Raw genomic sequence first — 12,100 nt, forward strand, 5'->3', positions numbered from 1 at the left:
AGGAGAGTGTATCTGGAGGTCTGTGTATTTGTGCTTCATCAAGGCAATGAAACAGTCGACTCAGCATAAACACGGGTGCATGTATATCCATTCAGGGACATACACACAAATTTGCACCCGTGCTCCATTTTTCACACGCACATGCGAGCACACACACATTCACACACCTACACACACACACATACACACAAATATTTTGAAAATATCAGAAAATTAAAGGCATACACTTTTCACTCTTTTATTACCTACGTCTGGTTTGTCTCTACCATTTTCTCGCACTCACACTTTCATGCTCGACTACTCATTCCCCTGACTTTACACACACACATACACAGAGATATTTTCTTCCTAGAAAGACATTTGCCAAAGTGGGGAGGTTTCTGGTTTACAGAGTAAACACAAGTTCACAGAAATCTTCATACATAATGACCACAATGATGCACAGAATATAAACATAGAAAATATAAAAACTGCTAAGAAACATCAAAATCTGTGTGAATTTATTTAACAAGTCTTCAAAATAAAACTAAGCATTCAGCCATATCAATTTTCATCTGAGTTACAGGTATGTTCATAGTTTTAATCCTGATGGCCTATTCTCCATCTTAAAATGTATATTTGCCAACTCTGACTCACCAGCATCAAAGCTGAAATAATGAAATTATTAAGGTATTTTTTAATAGAATTTTCACAAGTGTATCAAACAAACTTACAATGAAAAAAACAAACAATAACAGCTTCAACAGAAACAAAATAATTAGTGTGGCCAATCACGGCAGGCTGCCACAGCCTGCCACACACAACAGTAATGTTGATGTTTCAGCTTCTTTTAGGTTATTAATGCTGGCTCTTTGTAGAATGATTATATATCTATATATAGATATATATATATATGTATAAAGAATTATTAAAACAACTAAAAAAGGAAATAAGATAAAATGTTATGTAAAAAGTGTCATTGCAAAGCTCAATATAAGCAGATACAAGACAAAAAATGCTCTGTATTTCTTGTGCCTTGTCCTCATAACAGCAAGTAACAGCTACAGGGAGGCAAAGTGAATGTTTTTATGTGCACGTACATATCTTACCCAAAGTGCAAATAATTTGGAGTGAATAATAAGAACCGACTACAATAATAAACATATGCTCAGCTTTTCATGTTCTCTCATTCGTATTTTACCATTTACAAAAAAATGTCTAATTCTTTAAAATGTCCCACCTCTTTCTGGATCATTATATACAGTAAATTGTTAAGTTGAACAAAGAAAGACATACAATAGAGAAAGGCAACTGACACGTGAGGAAAGGAAACATTCAAAATGCATAAAACTGCAGTTATAAGAGCATTAAAACAGTAACTCCATTACACTTTTAAAATATTGACTGCAAGTTTCATCTACTATACTGTATCAGTGTTTGGTGTCTTTTCTTCAGAGTATGATTTCTACCTGAAGTTACATTATTGATGGAAAAAAATGTTTTACACAGTTACAAGCAATTCGCACTTATAATAATAAGGCACTCCATGAACAAAATCTATTTAAAAATTTTTTTTTAACTTTGTGAGGGTTCATGCAAACAATGCAGCATCAAAACAGGATTTTGGACACCAGCTTTTAGATTAGAATCTGACATAGACGGGACATTGAGTAACTGATGTCTTATATAAAGAAATTGACCTGAGGCAGTATGTGTTAGCCTGTGTTTCCTGTCTTGGTAATTACTCAGGGTTCTTGCCATAATAAAGAGTAAGTTGAGGGAAAGGTGGGATTTTAGGAAATGAATGCTCTATAGGCTGGTGTGGCAGTCACGGCATAAGATTCTGTCGCCATCAGGGAAAAACCCAGCACCAACAAGCGAAACAGAGCACTGCGAGCAGGTGAAACACGGCTGATGCCACTGACGATCTTCAAATGAGATGTACTTTCCTCCTCCAAAGCCTGAAGAGCAAGGAAAAACAAATTGACTGCTGAAAGTTGATACTTGAAAATAAAATATCAGTTTTTTGACACTAAATTATCCTGACATTTTTTTTGTCTATAACAGGGGTGTCAAACATAAGGCCCGGTGGACAGCATCGGCCAGGCAAAGACTCCAATATGGCCCAGGGTTAGGAAGGCTTTCAGAAATGTTAACGACGAGTGGATACATTTTGAATTTTTTACTGTTTTCAAAAGTTTCATCACCAGACCAATGGTCATTTATACTACAGCAGGGTAGTTAGGTAATAGATAAAAAAATTACATGATAGAAAAGTTCATGTTTTTCGCTATTATTTACTATATAAATTTATATAAATATATATTTTTTAATATTTGAAATTGTATTTTTTTGTATATCTGAGGGAATAAATGTTAAACGTCTTCATAAGTTAGTGATTAGTTTCAGGTCTTCAATGCATTCAACACTATTTTTTGCCATAAATTCTCTGTATCTACCCTCTGTGGTCCAAGCAGTCTTCCATACCATACTGAAATTCAATGTATGTAGTGTATAAAGGTAGCACTACAAGTATATTCACAAATCAAGATAGTGATGTATACACCGTGATGCATTCTTGCCTGTGATGGGTTTGCTGCAGGCCTCACACTTCTTGGCGTACAGGTTTCCAAAGCACTTGAGGCAGTAAGGGCTGTCATCCCGGGAGGTGAAGTGCTGACCTGCCAGCTGGGTCTTACAGCTGGTGCACACAAAACACTCCTTATGCCACGGCTCATCACGATAGGTCACTCCACCTTTGGTCAGAGTCTTAAAAAAAGATCAAGGGTCATGTGGAAATCTGTCACACTACTGCAGAGATTTAATACAACTAATTTTTAACTCATTTTTTGAAGTGTGGCAGTTTACCAGTTTCTCAAACTGTAATAAGTCTTTATAACAATGTGGCAGCTTTGCTGACCTTTTTACAGCGTGTGCAACGTGGAGCAAACTTGTCCTCGTAGCAGGCCACACAGTAGTGCTCATCCTTGTCAGGAATGAAGGACTTTGAGCCAATCGGCTGTGAACAGCTGTGACAGATGAAACAGCCCTCATGCCAAGTCGAACCTGCATACTCGAGTTTTCTTGTGCCTACAGTAACAGAAGAATGGAAACAAGAGACAGAAAATGAATGATGGAAAGAATGAATATAAAAGTGCTAAGCTTGCATCATCTACACGTCTTTATAGGATAGTTACGATCATTTTGGTATTTTTTGTGGTTTTATTAAAATAGGAAATAAAACAGTTGAATTGCATGAAGACATATAAATCCATTTTGTTTCACTAAGATTTATTTTTCATCATAATACCACAGCCCCCATACTTCTCTCCTACAACTGGAAACTGGTGGCAGGCCTTAAAAGAAAAGGGATAATGCCATTTCCCCCTCTGTGTCCTCAACCAATCCATCTTGTATTCCACAGCTGTTGAGATTTTTATTATACTGGTTGGTTTATTCTACAGTGACGCAGTGGTTTGTGTTGGGCTGACATCTTGCATTACTGCTAACGTTTCCTCGCCTTAGGGTATATGTGCTGTTGTGATCTCTAATCAAAAACACTGAAATCCCCAGCAAAATCTTTCCAGATTAGAAACTGACATTAATAACTGTGGCTCAAGAAGCATAATATTAACTGATAGACATTTGACAAAAACAATAAAAGTGAACATGCTAAAATAGAATTCTGTTTTTCTTTCTTTTTTTTTTTAGAAGAGAAAGCATTTCAAAAGAATAGCAATAAGCTTTAAAAACGTTATAAACAGGCAGTAAGTTTATAACAAAGCACGAAATCTCTGCACAGAAAGCCGAATTTCTAAAGAATGCTTTCTGCATGTAGTCTAAAGTCAGTATTCTTTAAATAGTCTCTTGACTCTACAGGCCCTCTTGATCTTACACCACAAAACTACTGTGTACTCTGCTTATTACAGTACACGTTTACAGTACACTTCCATAAATGGATTTCCCATATATGTGAGATGCAATCAAAAACTTTCACTTACAGCACAGGGATAAAAGGATTTCAATTTGGTTAACGTTTCATTCAAGGTCGTGTCCTTGAGCCATACACTGCTACGTTTTGATCACTCGCTTGAAGCTCTGTTTTGTCTAGTCGCAGGCGTAGATTTGTGATACACACTGGATTTCCTCCAGCCTGTCAAAACAGCGACCCTTCAAGTTGCAAGTAACTAAAAGTGGTGAGTAGGGTGAGAGGTGAGTGAAGATTGTGCCCTTGTAGGACAGTTGTGTGTGCTGTAGTTCATTTGCACATAACGTCCTTGCTCAGACGTCTCAAAGGACTGGCATGGCTGTGCAGAGCCTTTGCACAATTTTGCAGACTGTCATCTATATGCTGTAACTGATTACTGTCACCAGGTGGCAGAGTCAAAAATGTGTGGAAGAACCAGTCTGTGGGCTGTTCTTGTGATGCTGTTGATCCTTCAGCCAGCCATGGAGAAGATTGATGTTATAACATGCAAAGAGTTAAAGTGAAACCAAGCATTCAAAACAAAACAACTGCAGCCAGTGTCTGGGCTTTTTCACGCTACTGTTTTGATCTTTGGTATTATTTTGTTCTTTTTTCATGCTTCTGTCTCCCCTTTGCAGTGAATGCTCCCTTTCCTGCCCAGCTCCACTTTTCAACCAATCAGCATTCGATCTACACACAGCATCATCTTTGCTGAGCCATGCACTGTTGTCGTTTTGAGGACTGCACATCAGCGCATCTCTGTAGAGATAAACGAATACTCACGCAAATGAGCACAAATACAGTACCATGAATCCCATTTTAAGACAGTAGAACTGGGCACTCTCAGTCTGATCTTATGGGAAAATTTCCCAGTGTGCCTGACCTGATGCACTGCTCTTCAGGCTTGAAAACTCCAAGCTCGTCTACTGGAAATACTATTTGGTGTCTGAGTTTATAGCCAGAGACCAAAAACTCAAAATGATATCAGTTAGCTTAGGTAAAAGTTAAATCACTTAAACTTTTTGGTGTTTTTTTAGGTGAAGCAGAACATATCTTGTATGTTTTGTCTGTCTGAAAAATAGAAAAGAACTTATGCAAGACTTCAGTCGCCACAACAACAGAAACGCTAAATGATTTTCAGAAGTGAAGAAGAGGACCATTGTCTGCGACTGCACAACAACATCTGGTTGATGATCTTTGGCAATGGAATAATTTCAGTACTTTTATCAGAACAATCTTGATAACCAAAACAGTTTCTGTGGAATCTTTATACTGATTCAGTGTAAACTGTGCTTTTCTCCTCAAGTCGCTAGCACTAAGGCTATCATTCAGCTATTACACAATGATAAGTATGCTTCTGTTTTTTACAGGTGTTTATGTTATTTGATGACAAATGATGGCAACTGGACGCACAAAAATGAAACAGGATGAAGTAAGTGTCCCTGTAAATTTGTCTTACATAATACTGAATAAAAAAGAGGAGTAATTGGGGGAAGCCAAAGTCTTCCTTGAATTATTTGTAGATTATGAGGGCTGATAAAGATAGTACCGGGGACTGGAATTTGCAGCTTTCTCTACTGATATGATCAGTTTACTTCCAGTCTGTCAGCCATTGGGATCTAGTTTAAACATGTCAATACAAGCAGACTATTCAAGCCTCGTCTTTGCCTCTTTATCATTGGTCATCCTTTTTTCTAAATCCATCCTGTTTCGCCTTTTTCTATAATTTTGACTTTACACTTTTCATTTGACCCTGCTTTCTGGAGTTTACCATCTTACAGTTCTTTTAAAATGATGTGCCTATATTTTAACTTTTCAATTTGAAACAAGTGGAATACATAAAAATAAAAGGAGGGACAAGGAGGAGGGGGTTAGTAAGGTATCATATTTTATGACAATGTTTTTCTATTTTATTGAATTTCATCTTATGGCTCGGCTCATGTTTCAAAATGCCCCACAACTTTACTTTTCTAAATGCCACTGGAAGCATACTTCATACAGACACAAAAAATAAAAACTGTAAACTGTTACAAACAAAATTTAGAAAAAAGACTATAATGCACATTTCATCTTCAAAGTCCCTTTGCACAGAAACATTGCAGCATCCACACATACCTGGCATGACAATCTTGTCACAGGCTACACACTTGGAGGAGAATTCATTACAGTAGCAGTCATTGCAGAGCAGTGCATCATCCTGGCTAGTGAAGGGTTCATCTGCCAGAGAGCGATCGCAGCGGAAGCAACGGAAGCAGTGCTCATGGTAATGCCGGTCTTCATAAAAGAGTTCCTGGCAGCAGAGCAAAGAAAAGGCAAGGACACTGAAAGTCATTTCATACACTTACAAATGTGTCCAAGAAATGAAGTGACATTTCCAGGCATATAAACTAAGGGGATAACAAAAATACTAAAAAATAATTTGTGTTTATAGCATGAGCATTGAGGAGTTTAGTCCTGGGCTAGGTCAAATGTCTGTATATGCAGTGACAAGTAGGTTGCACATGTGCATGACTGTGATTTTATTGGTCAGGCATGTGGAGTGAATTCATTGTATACAGGGCTTTAAGCCAGGAAAATGCTGGCTTTATTTTTCATTTACCCCTCTTAAGGGTGTTGATAACTGAATGGAATGTTTTAGCTAAGTAAACTATCAAGCACTGTGTCATAACTCCACTTATTTGACTCCATTATGGACCATATTGGCTTTAGCTGATCCACTTCATATTAGTGTTTTCCACTGAGGGAGGATTACATTTTAACTTGATTGTGGGGAAGAAATAGACATTGCCTAATGCTGCATTTTTACTATCTCAAAATTAGTTAGTTGGCATTTATGGACTTCTGTGGAAATTACCTGCATAATTGCTTGTTAAATTAGCCTCTACAATGTCTTGCTACGCAAAATATATAGATCACGCCTCATTTACTATGAATTATGCATCATTAACATGACATAACTTCTGTTTTAGCCATTCAAAGCCATGTCCAAACACTGTAAAAATGGCATAAAGCTCATTGGAGTAGTTCTTTTGTGTGATTTATCTTTGTTTAAACAGTTAATACAAAGTCCACACTGTGGAAAGAGGTAGATCATTATTAGTAGTTTATTACATAAGGAAATCCTATATATACAATCATGTTTTTATCTTTTTATAACAACTATCGAATGCTTTTCAACTGCAAATCTAAAAAAATATTTCACTTGTTACTCTTGTTGTCGAGCACATAGCTGATTGCATGTTGGGTCACGTTGAAATGGATGCCTTACCCTTGCGTCATGGCCAATCAGTTCTTTGCACTCGTCACATGTGTTCGAGAACAAGGTGTCATAGCAGGGGATGCAGTAGGGGCTGTCATTAGACTGGATGTACTTGCGGCCATACAGCGATTCTTTGCAATTGTCACAGTCAAATCGGTCAGTCATCGTAATTTCCTAAAATAGAGAAAAGATGCATTCAGGTCATCAATGATTCTAAAGTAAAATGCTAAAAAGCAAAAGTGAAAACAAACAATAAAATCACAAGAGAAGGGAACAAGGAGGGAGCGTGCTCAAGAATGATTCAATCACCTTTTCCATCACAGCAGCCGAACATCAGTGTAGACTTTCACTGCCAATATTTATGCTGTAAATACTTCAGCTTGTACCAGCAATGGAGCTGAGCTCAAACAAAATACACAGCGCAAGTGGGAGCAAGTGGAAAGAGACGCAGGGAAAGGAGTGAGGGAGGGAGTTAGAGCAGTTCAAAATGCCTTTTAACGTTTTATTACTGTGTGATGAAAGTGTGTGGTAGGTGCAGAGGGAAGGGGGCAAAAGAGGGAGCTGTCACTTGCTGTCTTTGAGTAAAACACCTTCCTGTTTCTATGAAGCGCAAGCTAACGAGTAAAACGCCAAACTGAACAACCTCTGCTGCGATTATGACAGAAAGACGTAGTATATCTGCGCACATCACATGAAATCCACGTGCGTGTAAATATTTATGATGCAAGGTTTTTTTTTTTGTATATAGCATGGACCACCAACAGATACAGAAATCTGGTGAAGCGTTTGAAAGTGTGTTTGTGTGTGTATGTCTGAACACAACTGCTCAGCAAGTGGCTTCCTTGCAGGACAAGATGCAGCTACAGTGTGTGCCTTATAGATAATAGGCAGTAACTGTCTATGAATATGGTTTCCGTTGTACGAAAGCACCCTTGATCATGACTGAGTGAACAACAAAGTGACAGAACAACATTGTGTGAGCATTATGGTAACAGTATCAGGTTGCCAAAACATTACAACATGGCTGGAGAAAAGCCCAGTGATAAGCTATACCGCCCTCTGGCAGGCTCTAGTGCTGGCTATTCATTCCCACCACCCAGTAACAACAATCATCGTTGATAAGACAATCAATCAAACTTTAAACTGCTCCATTGCTGCCTGTCTTACACCCACACCCTTAGAAAAACACCCACGGCTGCATGCACACAAGCATATTACACACAAATCCCAAAGGAGGCGTGTAAGTACACATACTGACATTTTTTGTACCAAAGGGGGAAAAAAAGAACAAAGCCAAGTCACACAGGATCCACCATCAAAGAAAAAAATAGTCTCAGCCTCTCAAGTTTCAACCGTCTCTGCCGCTTTGGACATGTGTATGAACGGGCGCACATCACTACACTGCCATGTCACTCTAATTTAATGACTGAATGTCTTAAATTCTGGGGCTTATGCGAAAAGATCAGAATAAGCAGCTGTGGTTCTGTTGTGTTTTAACACTATATTTATGTACATTTGATACACCATCCATCTAAGAAACGGCTGCCATTGGCCCACATAACTACAACGTCAGGATTAGATCAGCAAAGTATAAAGCTCAAAAGCAGCACTGCGACCTTAATATTATCTGCACGTCACGTTAACATACCTGGCACTGCTTTCCAGGCAAAGGTACGGGATGAGGCATGACTCACAAAGCCAGAGAGTCAGTGCTATGACGTCTGATATCAGATTAAATTTCCACAGCAAATCACACACGTATTTATTGCCTGTTTCATATTCATACATGATCTGTCCATTATGATAATAAAGTATATAGAAGTTGTTAAAGTAGAGAAGTGAGATGTTTACACTTCGATTCCTTAAAGAGTACTAAACAGTCTGCCTTTTTTTTTTTTTAGGTTTGTCTAGTTTCCCTGTCTAAAAACTAGTTTAGGGTTAAGTATCCAAAGAACTCAGTGGAGCACAGATGAACATTAGAAGTAATTGCAAAATTTTCCAGAACCAAGTACAAATATATTGCATGTAATACTTCAAGAATCAGAACAAAGGCTGTTTTTTTTTACTCCCAGGACTTGTAGTGTTACAGTGAAGTGATTTACTTCAAATACCAATCCAAAGCCTAAAATGAAGTTCTAACAGCACAGACTCTCACAGAGAGGGGCATGACGTCAGTGCACTGACCCTGCAGTGATGGCTTAAGACGTGACTGCATGCAGAAATTGTTGGCCACTAATCAAAAGAGAAGAGAAGAGAAGAGAAGAGAAGAGAAGAGAAGAGAAGAGAAGAGAAGAGAAGAGAAGAGAAGAGAAGAGAAGAGAAGAGAAGAGAAGATGGTGAGACAGCCGCAGTGAACTCTACTCTGAAAGTCAGTTCTCACAGGGAGAGGGCTGTGTATCTACTACTGTATATACTAGCTTTCTGGCAGAGTTCCATTGCCTTTGTGTACAGTACCAAGTGACTAAAAGCCCCACTCTGGGTTAATAATGTTCAAAAATACCAGAAGTGTGACTGAACTCATTCCCCTGGGAAAAGTGTGGGCTTTTCAGGAAAATCGCCACTGAATCGACATAGGCCCAAAATTATTGCCGAAAGTTCAAATATAGTGCTTCTTCAGAAAGAGACTTTAGGCAGACAACGATGCATACCATTCTCTAGATTTTCAAAGCAACATTCGTTTCAGCAGCGGGGTCGGTGAAGTTGATTCTGCAGGAATGTCACAGTCATATTTAGAATAAACTTGTACGAGTTAAGTTTAAAAATGGTATTGTTTGAGAGCTGACAGTCAACTGTCATCTTAAAACTCTCTCAAAAACATTTGAGACACAGGGGTCTCTAATGTTTTGCCCTTAGTTTCTAGTACCATTATCAACCAAACTCTCAGTCACCCCAAAAGATAAAATCTAATAAATTTCTGTAAAATGAATTGCAAATTCATACTATGCCAAGGATGAACTTGCAATAATTGCTCTTGCTCCAACCACATATCAAAACGCAACTATAGAATTATAGTTGGGTTTAAACTTGCTACAAACAGACCTTCAGACTTGTTTTCGTATATCAGGCTATAAGATAGCAGAAGAATGCCAAGGCCACATTCTAATAGTCATTACAGCCATCCATGATTGGCATCAGGAGGTCAAGTTCAGGGTCAGTTGTGAGACACCACAAAGCAACAGACCAACCAGAGCATGCAGACTGTATCCTGTTGCTGAGCAACATAGTCATGGTTGGTCACTGACGAGCTAGCAAACACCCTGTCCAGTCCCACAGGCAGGCCTGTTAATCCCCAGCCCAAACTTTGCATATGCTCTGGTTAATTCCAAATGAACAGTCACACAGCCTGCTGGGAACAAATGTGCGAAATCTGTCCCTTGTCCTCTGCAGCTTATCTGGAGAACATGTTTGTAAAATATCTCCTGACATCATGCTACACCAACTGGGGACAGAGATCATCTTGACCACAGAAAGCAGATGGCTGTGTATGATCTGTAATAAACACTCCTATAGTTATTTATATATGTAAAGATATATACATATACTCCACATTAACAGAGAAACTACTGAATCAATTTTCAGCAACAAGAATGAGAAAAACACATTTTATGACTATTTTATTAAACAGTTAATGGGGAAATGTCACATATCAAAGATTAATAATAGTGCCAGTGCAGAAGCAGTGTGACTGGTTGGACCAAGATAAGCCAGCATGACAACTGGAGGAAATAGCATCACGGCCGTGGCACAGCAGTGACACTTTAGGAGCATATTTTAAAATTGTTCTGTTTAATTTTAAGGTGGAAATTACAGAAAAGTTGTGGTTACATTGTAATATGAGGCATGCATGCAATAAAGTAGTTAAGAAGAAGCCATTTAAGCATAAGTTTGTTATTGTAGGTCTGTGTTTATACGTCCTTTGTGACATGTGTGCTTTTAAATCCAAGTGGATACTTGTAATGTGTGGATTTTACTGTGGAGAGTAAAGCCTGATTTACTTTGAAAAAGTAGTAGCAACAAAAGCCACTCAATCACTTTAACTGACTGAATCTTTCGGCAGTAAAAAGACTCACAAACTAGTTGGAGTGTGTTTTGTGCGGGTCACCTTCAAGTAGTATACCATCTATAAAGGTTCCAGAGACAGTGATGAAGTAGAAATGAAGCCCAAAAACAGATAATGAGCAAAGAGTGTGAGATAAAAAGCAAAATGCATGTTGTCTTACAAAAGTCTTACAATAAATTAGAGAAAAAGTGAAACAGCTGCATTTGGATAAACACATATGATCACATTGTGTCCTGTCTGCTGCCTGGACATCTTCCAAACACAGTAAGCCTTTTCTGGCTTTGAGATAGGAGAAATTTCAGTATATCGTTTTAGAGCCTACTTGAGCATATGAAAAATAAAGCACATTAGCAAGAAAAACACTTGTGAAAACAATTGTGTCTCCATCCAGTGGCTATATGAAAAGAGCCTGATGGAGATGAGTTCATTCATTCCAGTTCCTCAAAACCAAGGAAGAATTTCATTATGGTGTCAAAGTATGAATTGCACAATGAAGATTTCTTTTAATGGTTCAGAGCTTAGGTTTATGACACAATGTCACAAGAACTGCATTCTGTTTTCTTTTCAAGTGACTCGCAACTAGACCTTCTGGGAAAATGTTCCAAATCCACAAGTCACTCAACAAACGAAATCCCATCAGTATGGCTGTTTTTGTGAGGATCATTGAAAGTGGTCAGAAATATTTAGGTTGTAATAAAACAAAAACAGGGTTGGACTTTGCTATGTATTTGCTAAATTAGTCAGTTGTTTGGTGCGCTGTTCCTGTTGGCTTTCACTAGATCAGATAAATAAAGTCCAGCAATCAAAAGGACACACTGAGTCTTATCACAGGAAG

General features: G+C 38.2%; 1 protein-coding gene across 1 annotated transcript in view; it reads right to left on the minus strand.

Annotated features, from left to right (window-relative positions):
- Positions 1-219: 219 nt before the first annotated feature.
- fhl3a (four and a half LIM domains 3a) overlaps positions 220-12,100 on the minus strand; it is a 35,045-nt gene continuing 23,164 nt past the window's right edge. Inside the window, exons 2-6 of the mRNA XM_080897516.1 lie at positions 7,215-7,379; positions 6,062-6,236; positions 2,900-3,069; positions 2,562-2,748; positions 220-1,940 (exon numbers count right to left, since the gene is read on the minus strand). Of these exons, the coding sequence (XP_080753642.1) occupies positions 1,789-1,940; positions 2,562-2,748; positions 2,900-3,069; positions 6,062-6,236; positions 7,215-7,370 (840 nt within the window). The 5' untranslated portion in view covers positions 7,371-7,379 and the 3' untranslated portion in view covers positions 220-1,788. The remainder of the gene's footprint in view (positions 1,941-2,561; positions 2,749-2,899; positions 3,070-6,061; positions 6,237-7,214; positions 7,380-12,100) is intronic.

This window comes from Rhamphochromis sp. 'chilingali' (genome assembly GCF_963969265.1).
Source record: "Rhamphochromis sp. 'chilingali' genome assembly, chromosome: 11".
In the NCBI taxonomy this organism is placed as follows: domain Eukaryota; kingdom Metazoa; phylum Chordata; class Actinopteri; order Cichliformes; family Cichlidae; genus Rhamphochromis; species Rhamphochromis sp. 'chilingali'.